The sequence below is a fragment of the Gadus macrocephalus genome, chromosome 2, assembly GCF_031168955.1.
Source record: "Gadus macrocephalus chromosome 2, ASM3116895v1".
Classification (NCBI taxonomy): domain Eukaryota; kingdom Metazoa; phylum Chordata; class Actinopteri; order Gadiformes; family Gadidae; genus Gadus; species Gadus macrocephalus.
Genome location: NC_082383.1, coordinates 3028383 through 3040821, shown reverse-complemented (window position 1 = coordinate 3040821; position 12439 = coordinate 3028383). Strand labels below are relative to the sequence as shown.

General features: G+C 41.9%; 2 protein-coding genes and 1 long non-coding RNA gene across 3 annotated transcripts in view; 1 reads left to right on the top strand and 2 right to left on the bottom strand.

The window, feature by feature from the left end:
- LOC132475194 (uncharacterized) overlaps positions 1-12439 on the bottom strand; it is a 110007-nt gene that overhangs the window by 79894 nt on the left and 17674 nt on the right. The window lies entirely within an intron of this gene.
- On the top strand, positions 2944-7288 carry LOC132475021 (cytochrome P450 2K1-like). Its single transcript, XM_060075987.1, has 9 exons — positions 2944-3273; positions 3787-3949; positions 4048-4197; positions 4276-4436; positions 4515-4691; positions 4904-5045; positions 5697-5881; positions 5978-6119; positions 6222-7288. Exons 1-9 carry the CDS (start codon positions 3079-3081, stop codon positions 6407-6409), a joined length of 1503 nt encoding a protein of 500 aa, XP_059931970.1. The 5' UTR covers positions 2944-3078; the 3' UTR covers positions 6410-7288.
- hmox2b (heme oxygenase 2b) lies at positions 7790-11262 on the bottom strand. The gene is made up of 5 exons (XM_060076009.1): positions 11129-11262; positions 10745-10862; positions 9809-10300; positions 9417-9537; positions 7790-8826 (listed from the first exon to the last, which is right to left on the bottom strand). The coding sequence occupies exons 1-5, from the start codon at positions 11194-11196 to the stop codon at positions 8699-8701; spliced, it is 927 nt and encodes a 308-aa protein (XP_059931992.1). The 5' UTR covers positions 11197-11262; the 3' UTR covers positions 7790-8698.

Below are 12439 nucleotides of genomic sequence, written 5' to 3'. Positions count from 1 at the left end.
AATACTGAATATTCAGAAGTCTCTTAAACAATTAAAATATTCAGAAGTCATTCAGTGGACATATGCTAAGGAGCAGGTCAGTAAACTGCCATTGACCTCATCAATGTGCCTCAGGTTATTCTTGTGCTGTGCATGCGTGCAGTACAAAACTGTACTATGAATCCCCTCCAAGGGGGATCAAAGAATTAGACAAATATTTGATTATCAAAGGGATCTCAAAGTGCCCCCAGCCACCCTTCATATAAGGATCGTTGCATAATCAAGTAATGAACAGAGGAAACGACATTGTGCATGACGGAAAGCTCAGGGCAAAGTGGAACAATGAAGAAAGCTAGCATGGTGACCTGATTTGTCTTGTCCCAAATTGAACCCCAGGGGAGTCGAGATCAGCTGGCAGCTGAGTGTGACTTCTTGGAATGCACTCAATCAGCAGTAGGAGTGTCTAAATGCCTTACCTTTAATTATCAAGTTCGAAAGCAAAAACAAAAGTCCCCAATAAGTCATGCAAGGCAGGACATGGAGGCTTGAAAGGGCAGAAATCGGAAGTAGACAACCCAAAAATATAAGCTGTTGGGTTTATTACATTTGGATGTAAAATGAAAAACACACACATTTGTAAATAGGTGAATATTTCACTGGGATTGAGATAAGAAAAAAATACAAATGTTGGTTGGCATAAGTAAGGGGCATGATATGCCTCTTGATATAGTAATGATTTAGTAAACTGGGTTAAAACCCACCGGATTTCATAATCTGTTTATCTTGATCTGTAAACTTTGACACAAATGGGAACTTTGCCAAGGTTTGACTGCGTTTGTGTTAAAAGTCACTGGCTTCTGTCAGGTCGGCAGATTCCTGTTTTGCTTTTTAAAACTGACACTTTCATGAGTGATATATTAAAGTTATTGATTCTTTGAATGCCATACTTATAATAGTTTAACAATTTTTTGTTTAAAAACTCACTTAAGTTTTCCAAAGTGTAAAAATGTGACACTTTCATAATCTTTATGGCAGTATTTTACAATAAGGTTACAATAATAAACCATAAATTAAGATTAGTTTGCAGTAATAGGCATTAACAAACAATTAATGAACAGTTAACTAATGGTAAGGTATATATTTGAACCCCATTAAAGAGGGGGCTTACCCTAGCCATGTTAAATAATGTATACATTAAAACCTTAATTAACATTAGTACATGTCCTACCCTAATTGTTAAATGTTACCAACTTTTCAACTGCCCTCTACTCCACATATACACATTTTAATATCACATCACAATCACAATGATCCGCAATAATGATAAGCCCAATAAAATACCTTATATAGCCCATAGGGTTCGACCTTGGGTGTCTTGAAAGGCGCCTCTAAATTAAATGTATTATTATTATTATTATTATAGGCAAATTGAGTCTTGTAGGTAAGAAGTCAACTGAAATGTTTTCCTTGTCATTTTGAAACGCACAGACAGGAAATAAAGCTACAACAGGGTGATCATTGCATACCGTTTTCGTTTAGATAAATGTTGTGCCTGGTTTAGTTAAGGCTGAACGTTTTCCAGATCAACCCGTGAAATAACCGAATAGATCGGTCTCCTAAATAGTGAAAATTGTATTCTATGTTTAAAAAAACATAATTATACACCACACATATAACAAAAGTATCACCAAAGGTTCACATATACAGAGAGAGAGAGAGTTAGATATAAGTGCTGTCAAATTAACGCAATAATCTTTGCTTTGATTTTGAGAGATCTAACTCGCTAAAAATAATTAACGCTGTCTACTTCCTGTGGCGGGTGACTTATTATAATCGAACCGTCGAGTGACGGTTGACCACTGTGAGAGGGGGAGGTTCTACATAGCCGTCTAAACTCGAATAAGTCACGAGAAACGTCACCCGTTATGATATAACAATCAACCTACGCGTATCTTGTAGGTCTGCTGGTCCTCTTCTTCTCCTCCTCCAGGAATCAGGGCCAGGGTAAGGATCCCCCTGGGCCCAGACCACTGCCCCTGATCGGGAACCTTTTGAGCATGGACTTTAGGATGTTGATTGATCTATTTGCGTTAACTTAGTCTTGGAGGAACTGTTGAGTCTAAACCATATGGCGGGAGCTAAACAAAAAAGATGGATCAACAGCTGCTTGTCATAACAAGGTTGAGCAGGGTGTCCTTTAACCGTACTCTACCAGAGCTTATTGTAGTTTTTATATCTATTAGATTCAAAAACCTCATCGATGCACACATCTCCTTGTTTGGGAACCATGACACACGCAATGTTAAGATTTCCTACTTTAACGAAGCTCTCCTAGTGTGCGTTCAACAGTATAAGAAACTCTATTTATTCTGATTTGAACTGATTTATTGAGCATCTTTTAGCTATAAAGGGGAAAACATAGGTCTACATATTAATTTTAAGACTTTAGATTACTTTTGATACAGTGAAGATTTGGAGAACCTCGTTCACACAACCTTTCATAATTACACTTATCTCATCTATAAACTTACCACAAGTAGGCTACATGCCATGTTTAAAAATATGTATACATATTAATTTCAAGACTTTAGATGACATTTGACACAGTGAAGATTTGGAGAACCTGGTTCACACAACCTTTCATAATTAAACTTATCTTATCTTTAAACTTTACCACAAGTGGGCTACATGCCATGTTTTACTGCCTAAGTCTTCGGAAATGTTTTTGGACCTCTCCCAGATTATTTTTATGTTTAATAAAAAACTACAGATGGCAACTGATGATACCTAAATTGCCATAATTTAATTACATCCCATAATTGTTTGTTGTGCAGAGAAGCTGTGCTCTCTACTGAAGACAGGGATTTATTCTGTACACAGTTCAATACAGAGTCCTTGAGAAACGGTAATTATTAACAGACTCAAATTGCAATGACATTTTAATGTGGGGCGTTTTCCCTTGCACAGGCTACTACAAAATGTGCAAACACGCTGCCACATCCATCAGTAGGACTTTACTTCCAAAACGAAGATTGGGCGGTTACTGTACTTTTATACTTGTACTTCGGTAGCTGAAGATTATATTAGTCTAATAAGATCATGGCTCTACCAGATCTTTTCGATTCGTCCGCTTCAGTCCCCCTGTTGGGGGCTCTTGTAGGTCTGCTGGTCCTCTTCTTCTTCTCCTCCAGGAATCAGGGCCAGGGTAAGGATCCCCCTGGGCCCAGACCACTGCCCCTGATCGGGAACCTTTTGAGCATGGACTTTATGAAACCACACATCACCCTCTGGGAGGTGAGGCTCCTGTTGTTTTTCTTTGTTTATAAATCGTGTGGTCATTAGATCGCCCTATAGGCCTGGGCATTCATGCGGTCACTCAGAGACCAATAGCTTGCGGATGTGTTGTGCCTATGAAATTTACAATTATGTTTTTTTCCCCAAGAAAGCTTGGTTTGTATGCAAACTTGTTGCAAACTTATTGGGGGCGAACTGTTACAAATTTGTGAAAGTCAGTTCAGATCATGGAAACAAGTGAGAGGAGGGACGTTATAAATAATATTTTCTCAGCAATTTATGTATTTATTAGTTGTGAAAGTAAAGTCCTTAAATAAGCTCTTTCCTCGTCAAAGGTTATGAACCTGCCTTGTTTTATTAATGAAGTGGAGGGGAACCAGACTTCCCAGGTCTATAGGACTGACTATATCAAGCATAACAATACTTTATTTTCAATAGTATCTATCCGATATTTATACACTTTCCTTCCTCATTCACTGTATTTAAAACTACTTTGTGTGTTTCTTTTATCAGTTTTCCAAGAAATATGGAAATGTATTCACAGTGTATTTTGGACCGAAGAAAGTGGTGGTTCTGGCGGGATACAAGACTGTCAAACAAGCCCTGGTCAACAATGCAGATGAATTTGGAGACAGAGAGGTTTTCAAAATCGTAGACGAAACTACGGGAGGACATGGTGAATAAATTAAGCTATTTAATATTTATCGAATTAGTGTTAACTCAATTAAACATCTACTTATAGTATTTAAAACCGTAACATTTTATTTGATCCAGGCATTTTGTTTGCTAATGGAGAGACATGGAAAGAGATGAGACGTTTTGCATTGACCACTTTGAGAGACTTTGGGATGGGCAAGAAATTAAGTGAAGAGAAAATTATAGAAGAATGCCAATACCTCATTGAGGTTATGGAGCAATATAAAGGTATGTGTCACTTTTCCTCAGTTATTTGTTGTCACTTTTGATATAGGAAGAATAATAAATCATCCCTTCATGTTACAGGAAAAGCTTTTGATACTACAAAATCAATGAACTATGCCGTCTCCAATATAATCAGCGCCATTATCTATGGCAGTAGATTTGAATATGATGACCCAAAGTTTACAAGTATGGTAAACAGAACCAACGAGACCATTCGACTGACAGGATCCCCTTCAGTACAGGTGCGATTTATTTTTCCATTGGAATTACTAGCAACTGACATACAGAACATCGCTTTTACTGACTCCATTTCACTGTAGATATACAACGCGTTGCCGTGGTTGGGCAAGTGGTTTAGCAGCCGCAGGGTCATGAAGAATACAGTTCAAAATCAAGCAGACATAAGCAAGATGACCCAATGTCTCAAACACACCCTTGTCCCTGAGGTGTGCAGGGGTTTTGTGGACGCATTCCTGATTCGCCAGCAGACTCTAGAGGTATGTCGCCTTGTGCTAAAACTGTCAAGTTATATGCAAGATTTAAATCTTTCATCTTCTCATGAAATTGTCAATGCACTTAAACGATATGCAATGTATTCAACAAGAACATAACAGTATCATTCTGTGTATCTAGTCTTCATCGGACCAATACCTTTTTCCCATCTACACTCTTCTCGTGTCACTTCTACCACTTTTTTTTCCATATGCAGGAATCTGGAAATAAGAACAGTTACTACACCAATATGAACCTTAATGTATCTATTGCCAATTTGTTTAATGCTGGAACTGATACAACTGCAACAACATTAAGATGGGGTCTTCTGATCATGGCCAAGTACCCAAAAATCCAGGGTAAGGAAGTGACGATATAAAAATTGTGAAGAATATTCTAACTAGGTATTTGAGCTAGTCCCTGCCCACCAGCTGACCAGATGTATTTTACTTCACTTATAATAGACCTATTTTCTTTTAATTTAGGGGCGGGGCTATATTTGTTTTTCAGGCATTCGCTATCTCTACTCACCGCTCGTTTGAATCACACAGTTGTCATTTGGAGCGGAAAGAACATTGTCATTTCGTTTTTTTTATTCTGAAAGAGGTCCCACCTATTTACATGGAGGGGCTTAATTTAACACACAGTGACTTTAAGAAGCTATGCTTCTGACCAGCAGATGGCAAATATACATTGTATGTCTGACTAATAGCCTATTGAATACTCTTAATGTCCTGCATTTTATTGCAACAATTATCAAGCCTACGTATAGATGTTCAACTTGTTTAAAGTCAAACTCAACAAAAGGTTTTGACAGCTGTTCAAGATTGACTTACAGAATGACGGCTTAAATTGGGAGCTACTTTATAGGACCTAACTACAAGTTTGCCAATAACCCATTTCAAGTCTGACAATGCAGATCAGTTTTTGGATGCAAATAACCCTAATTCATTTGGGGTTATATATTCCTGATGTATATTCCTGATGTTCTGCTTATTTTTAACATCCAGTCAAGGTCCAGGAGGAACTGAGCAGCATGATAGGGAGTCGGCAGGTCAAGGTAGAGGACAGGAAGAACCTGCCCTATATTGATGCTGTCATCCATGAAATCCAGAGATTTACCAACATCGTTCCCATGTCACTCCCTCACATCACCAGCCAAGACGTCACCTTCCAAGGCTACTTCATTAAGAAGGTCTGACTCAACGGAATAGCCACACCCACGGCCATATCATATAAAAATATCTTAATAAATAGCTTAATAACTTCCTGAATTGTCCTTTCTCTACAGGGCACTGTAGTGTATCCTCTCCTAACGTCTGTGTTGTGGGATGAGACTGAATGGGAGAGTCCACTCAGCTTTAATCCTTCCCACTTCCTGGATGAGGATGGGAAGTTCGTCAAGAGAGATGCCTTCATGCCTTTCTCTGCAGGTTCGCTAGCTCTATTAATATATATATACTGTATCCCTTCTTCTGTGTTTTATCAAATACTGTGCAGATGATCTCGAGGTTTGACCCTGTTCCCTGTGTCAGGTCGCAGGGCGTGTGTCGGTGAGAGTCTGGCCAGGATGGAGCTCTTCCTCTTCTTCGCAATGCTGCTTCAACACTTCCATTTCACCCCTCCACCCGGGGTATCGGAGGACGACCTGGATCTGACCCCAGTTCTGGGCATCACCCTCAATCCTTCCCCTCACCTGTTGTGTGCCAACAGTCGTGTTTAGTAGGAGGATCCCGCTAATGATCCTATGACAGATATCACTGCTTGACTAATATACAGACGAACCTCTCTATAACGTGGCTCTTTGGGTCCACAAAACAATGACCACTTTATTTTTGGAAAATGTCACACAGTGAAGCAGTTGCATTTTTGTGATGTATCACTCATGTTGACTGCTCAGTTAAAGACACCAGACCTAGTAAGCCTGTCAACTAAATAGTCCTGCAATAGCAAGCAAGCAATAGCAAGATAAGCTCTGGCAAAGATATAATATTCGCTACACGCAAAACTTTTGATATTATTTTGCTGGTGGCTTCGTCATTAATACAAAACAACCAAGGGCTTTTAGACGTGGTTGTATCGGTAATTGGCTTATTTCTGGGACAATACTTATTTTGATAAAGGCAATGCAGATCTACAGAACAACAAACTAAACAAACTAAGTGTGTGACGGGAGACACTTAAATGTTTGATTTCGCAAAGATATATATCGTTTTTTGTATTAAGTTAATTAGCCGATTCTTCAATCAAAAGCAATGTAATCATCGAAAAGCTCATGTTTCTATTTAACAAGAATAAGACAGCCTGTTATTTCATATGTTATCACTATGTGACGTTGCCCACTAGCACCTAAAGTGAGCCTAGCAGCGAGCAATAGCACCTTGCGTCGATTAGAATATGAGCGTACTATTATACTATGTTTGTATGTTATATATTTTTGTAAACATACATGGGCAGGCACCTAAGGGTCTTGAATGTAGGAACTAGAGCTGTCCCTACCTTTAGCCATGGCAGGTTTGGTCTTCTTTCGTCGGATCGGGTCCTCATTGAATGCAGTCTAGAAGCGCACCACACAAGCAGAAGCAGGGTCAACAACATCTAAGACCTCCATCGTACGCACCAGGTGGCAGAGTACTACCAGTCCAGCAGCAACCCAGAGCACGACATATGTAATATATATAATATGTCACCAGCCAGAAGCTCAGGGAGCGAGCAACAAAAAAGGCTGACAGAATTAAAGACTTGTGGAAATTGTAATAGAATAAGTGAAGAGATAACGCAACGGCGTGTATTCAGAACGACATAGTACTTATTGTGTTATTTTCGGAATCGGAAAGGATAGGGATATCACCTTACCTGCATGGCCTCAACAGTGTTTCAAAGTTTGCCCGTCAAAACCCCCACTCCTTTGCAACTTCAATAAACTGCCGCGGTTGAGTTATCTGCTTGAATTACGGAAAGAAGTTGAGGTGCAACTTATTTTTTTAAAGGATCAGATATCTGAGATTCACAACCCAAGTAAGTTCTATATTTGAACCCGTTTTTGTTTTTGTTTTTTGCATCGAAAAATAGATAACATTTAGAAAAAGCAAACTGACTCATGTTCTCAAAGTAATGGCTTTATTGTTATATCATCTAAAATATAATCATATGCAGATCCTGATGAAACTATAGGTGTAGATCTGTAAAGTGCCAAGGAATCTAACCGTGTAGGCTGTTATGAGAGGGTGAACCTGCATGGTATGTGAGGGTGAAACACAGGTCAGGTATTCATTTAGCATTTATAAGTGTCTTTGGTTAAACTTTGTATGCTTGAATATGCATTTAAAGTTTCACGAAACAACTATTTACATTGTGAGATCAGCACAGTTACTTTTTTTCTGCTTGCAATAAGAGGTGATTCCATTTCGGACCACCGTGTTTTTGCAGAAAACCGAACCGCTGAATGATTTATAAAGTCAGGAGGCCGCCGTCTGCCCCACAGATAATCTCCTCAGTTATCCAGCATATTATATACAGTACCGTTTTATGCTACTGCTAAACTATCATTTCAATACCACCATTCTCAACTAATGCATAACTTGGAAACATACTTAAATTGGGCTTGCAGGATTAAAATGAATAAAAATAAAAAAGTCACCATTAAAAGAACACCAATGACCAATACTTGGCAGAACAAAAACGTAATTTCAAACAAATGGAAAAAAAATCGTCTGTAGCCGTGCCTCTCCCAACCCATTCCAGTCATCATGTCTGCGTATTCCTCTTCAGCAACAGATATGCAGCATGCAGTAGGCTTGAGGTCCAGCAACCACACTGGGAGAACCCATGAGAAATAAAAAGGACTGAGTTAGGTGGAGAGCTCCAACAGGCCGTCGTGGGGGAGGTGGCAGTGGCATCGCAGGATGGATGCTCCTCATCCCATAACCGTCTTCTCCCTGCACCCGGCCTCATCCCTTTCTGTTCTTCCGCCTTCCCTCCGCCGCCTTTCCCCCCGGGCGCGGCACCACGCTCACATCAGGTACCAGGCAGCGAATCCCGCCATAAACGCCACCCAGGCCGCGAACAGGACCTGACCCGTGGGGTGTCGCAGCACCGCCATGGCGACCTGGCAGGCGTACTCCGTTCCGCCGGTGGCAGCTGAGAGAGACGCAGAAAGCAGGGCAGGTGCAAGGCAGGGTTAGGGAGAGGTCAAAATGGGAAAAAACTGGTTAAAATCCTTAAAGAGCTCCTATTATCATTTTTCGACTTTTATGGCTAATAAACGTTTTTAAAATGATTTATAGTCATGTTCAACCATACTAAAGTGTCAAATAACGACGTGCATGCATTTAGACGTGTTCCCTGCTGACCGTCTGGGGTGGCTGTGCAGAGCGCTAAACACTAGGGACGCCGGTCGCCATTCACTTGGGTCAAATTTCCGGGATTTTATCTACGTAGAACAATCTGGATTTTCCATGCATGGTAATGCTGCAACGTGCTCTTCCGGAAGGTAACCAATCACAACGGAGTGGGGTTGGCAGGAGGGGGGCGAGGGGGCGGAGAAGGACGAAGCCGAGTGTTGACAGTTGAATGCTGAAAGCGCCCAGATGAGAGGAAGAGTTTCCCCGAAAATCGACATAGTTTTTTGTGCTGTGATTCGTGTCAGGTTGCTCTATAGGAGTCATTAATAATAAATGAAGACCAGAAAAGTAGTATAATAGGAGATCTTTAAGAAAAGCCCTTTTCACCTGTTTTGGCGGCGAAGTAGGGACACTTGTTTCGGTCTCCTCCCTCTCCATGGACGGGGAGGCCTGCATCCATGACCTCCTCCGGGAGGCTCCTCCCTATCTCGTCCAGCTCATCAAACACCTGTCAAATCAAACACAGAAATACGACGCTGTAACAACATATGGGTTACATAAGAGCCGGACGTCTGTTGCGAGGTGATTCTGGCTAAACAGAAGAGACAGGAGTAACAAAGGTCCCAAGAAATTAACTTTTTGTGTATTTCAGGTCAATTGAGGATATACAGCATATTCGATATTCCTTATGTCTACTTTAAAAACCCAAAATCCCCAGACACTCTGATGTTGTGATACGCTACGTTCGCCTCCACCATGACGGCCTCCTAATGACTCACCTGCATGTTGAACCCAAAGGCCCGGACCGCCTCGGCCACTATCTTCTTCTTGGTCTCCGCGTCCAGCTCCAGCTCGTTCATCCTGCTGCGGTAATGCTGCTTGAACGACTTGGCGCTGTGGATGTTGTCGAACGTGTAGAACTCCAGGCCCTCCCCGGTGGGCGGCAGCTTCATGGCCCGCTGGGCCACCTTCTTCAGCACCTGCCCCCCGGAGAGGTCCCCCATGTAGCGGGTGTACGCGTGGGCCACCAGCAGCACCGGGTCCTCCCGCCCCACCTTGTGGATGCGGTCCACGTAGGCCTGGGTGGCCGGAGAGCAGCTGACCACGCTCCGCCACCCGGGCCCGTAGAAGAACTCCAGGTCCCGCGCCAGGGCCTCCCGCCTGTGCAGCTCCTGGGGGAAGTAGAGCGGGGCGAAGTACGGGTGCTCCCGGTTCCTCTCGATCTCCTCCTCCATGGCGCTGTAGGTGTAGTAGAGCGCCACGGCACCGAGCTGGGGGCGCACAGGGCGGAGCGCCGCTGTTAATGGGGACCGCCGCTCTGAGGGTACGTCTTCTACTGGTGCTGTAGGTCCTGGTACTTAATGTACGCACTTATTGTATCTCGTACGTCCTGGTACTTAATGTACGCACTTATTGTATGTCCTACGTCCTGGCACTTAAAAATAGTACTTAGCATCGTGTAGGGTCTTATCCTAGCTATCTTTGTTGCGTACGAGGAATGGGTTAACCTAGTGATGGTTAGTGCTTGGCACTTGGGTCTATGAACATCCTTACTGTACCGACAGAGACATATTGTTGTTTCTATTTCTTCTGACAAATGTACTGATTGTAGGTCGCTTTAGATGAAAGCGTCTGCTAGATGGCCTGTACGTAAATCTTAATGTACTTCCGCAGCCGTTCAATGATTGGACCCATTATTGTTGGTGGAGACTGACCTTGAAGAGCTCCTTGCGTATGCGGCCCCGGAGGAAGTCTTTGACAAACTGGGTGTTCTCGGCCTTCTCGTGGACCTCTTTGGTGCCCGCTGCCAGAACCTCAGAGAGGTCCTCTGGACTGGAGCAGAAAAAGTTGTTTACACTACCAATTTAGCAAAAAAGAAGAGTGAGAAATCAATGTTTTTTTGTGGGAACTGTAATACAGTATGTCTACAGGCCGACGGGACACTCGGTTCTGACCCGGTTTCCACCAAACCAGGTTAACCCCAAACCAGATTTGGACGCATCACTGAATGACCAGAGCAGTGTGTCTTGGTGAGTCTGCAGGTGTCTGCATGAGGACTGTCACTCTATTTTGGGAATCACAATGTGTTCCAGCCCTACCTGAGAACATCCACCCTCCCTTCATACTCTGACGCCTCTCCATTGGCTGCACTCTGGGTCTTCTCCATCTTCACAGCGTCGGGGATACGATGCACCTCCTACTGGAAAGAGACACGCATGGAAATGCTTCTCAGTCCATTATATTAGCACAGACCTAATCCCCCTTCATAGAAGGGTTTCAAAGAAACGGTGGCTTTATAATAGTCGTTATAAAGATATAACGACTTTATCTTTGATTATGCTTCTCAGTCCATTATATTAGCACAGACCAAATCCCCCTTCATTGAAGGGTTTCAAAGAAACGGTGGCTTTATAATAGTCGTTATAAAGATATAACGACTATAACTCTGATTATGCTTCTAAGTCCATTATATTGTCAAAGCCCTAATCATGGCTTCGTAGAAAGATTTTATAGTAACGATAGCTTTATGATAGTCGCTATAAAGATATAACGACTAAAACTTTGATTTTGGTAGATGTATATCAATAGCTGTTCTCTGATCGGGACCGGAAGCACTTTGTTTCCTGTTCCATTTAGTTCGAGGGTATGACTTTTTCTGTTGTACTATGTAAAGAATGACATCTCTATGTAAGTTCAACTAATCACTACTTCCAACGAATAATTGTATTCATTGCTATTCAGCATTCAAAAAGCGGAACACAATAGTAATGCATTTTCATAGCAAAACGTTATGCCTATCGTGATGTTCCCATGTTTGAATGTCATAGTCTAAATAAGAGCTGGTTGTAGGTAAACAAACCAACTATGACCTATATAGATGGCCCAAGAGATCTTAAAATAGAACCAGATAATTTAGCACTGTTATGACAGTCCACTAAATGGTTATAATACTGCTCGGATTAAAAGTGTGTGGGCTGTCATTCTGATTTGTGTCTGTGACCTTATTCACTGGGACACGGGGACAGTTTGACAGAGGGACACTGTGACAGAGGGACACTGAGGCACAGGGGTACAGAACGACAAACACAACGACTGTCATTGTCACTGTCAATTCACTGAATACTTAACATAAAGCATACTAGTGAGAAAAGCCCTCGAACAACAACATGGAAGGGTCGGACAAAGCCGCTCACACAACAGCGGTTCTGAGGGAGAATAACAACTCGGGGGTCGACATAATCCACATCTCCGACGCGTTTGCTACGCAAACATAGGCATCGGTTTAAGTCGGTTATAAAAAAGATTTAGTTGACATAAAAGATAGAACTACCAAAAGTGTTATTTGTTCATAAGGACTTACCAAATGGGCGGTCCCAATGAGAACCACTGGACGGAAGGGGAGTTAAAAT

Excerpts from the sequence above, each read along its gene's own strand:
- LOC132475021 (XM_060075987.1), top strand. The coding sequence starts at position 3,079 with ATGGCTCTACCAGATCTTTTCGATTCGTCCGCTTCAGTCCCCCTGTTG. Across the intron at positions 3,274-3,786 it reads CACACATCACCCTCTGGGAG|TTTTCCAAGAAATATGGAAA; the intron begins GTGAGGCTCCTG and ends TTCTTTTATCAG. Across the intron at positions 5,882-5,977 it reads AAGGCTACTTCATTAAGAAG|GGCACTGTAGTGTATCCTCT; the intron begins GTCTGACTCAAC and ends CTTTCTCTACAG.
- hmox2b (XM_060076009.1), bottom strand. The coding sequence starts at position 11,196 with ATGGAGAAGACCCAGAGTGCAGCCAATGGAGAGGCGTCAGAGTATGAA. Across the intron at positions 10,301-10,744 it reads TACGCAAGGAGCTCTTCAAG|CTCGGTGCCGTGGCGCTCTA; the intron begins GTCAGTCTCCAC and ends GTGCGCCCCCAG. Across the intron at positions 8,827-9,416 it reads CTACTTCGCCGCCAAAACAG|CTGCCACCGGCGGAACGGAG; the intron begins GTGAAAAGGGCT and ends CGTCTCTCTCAG.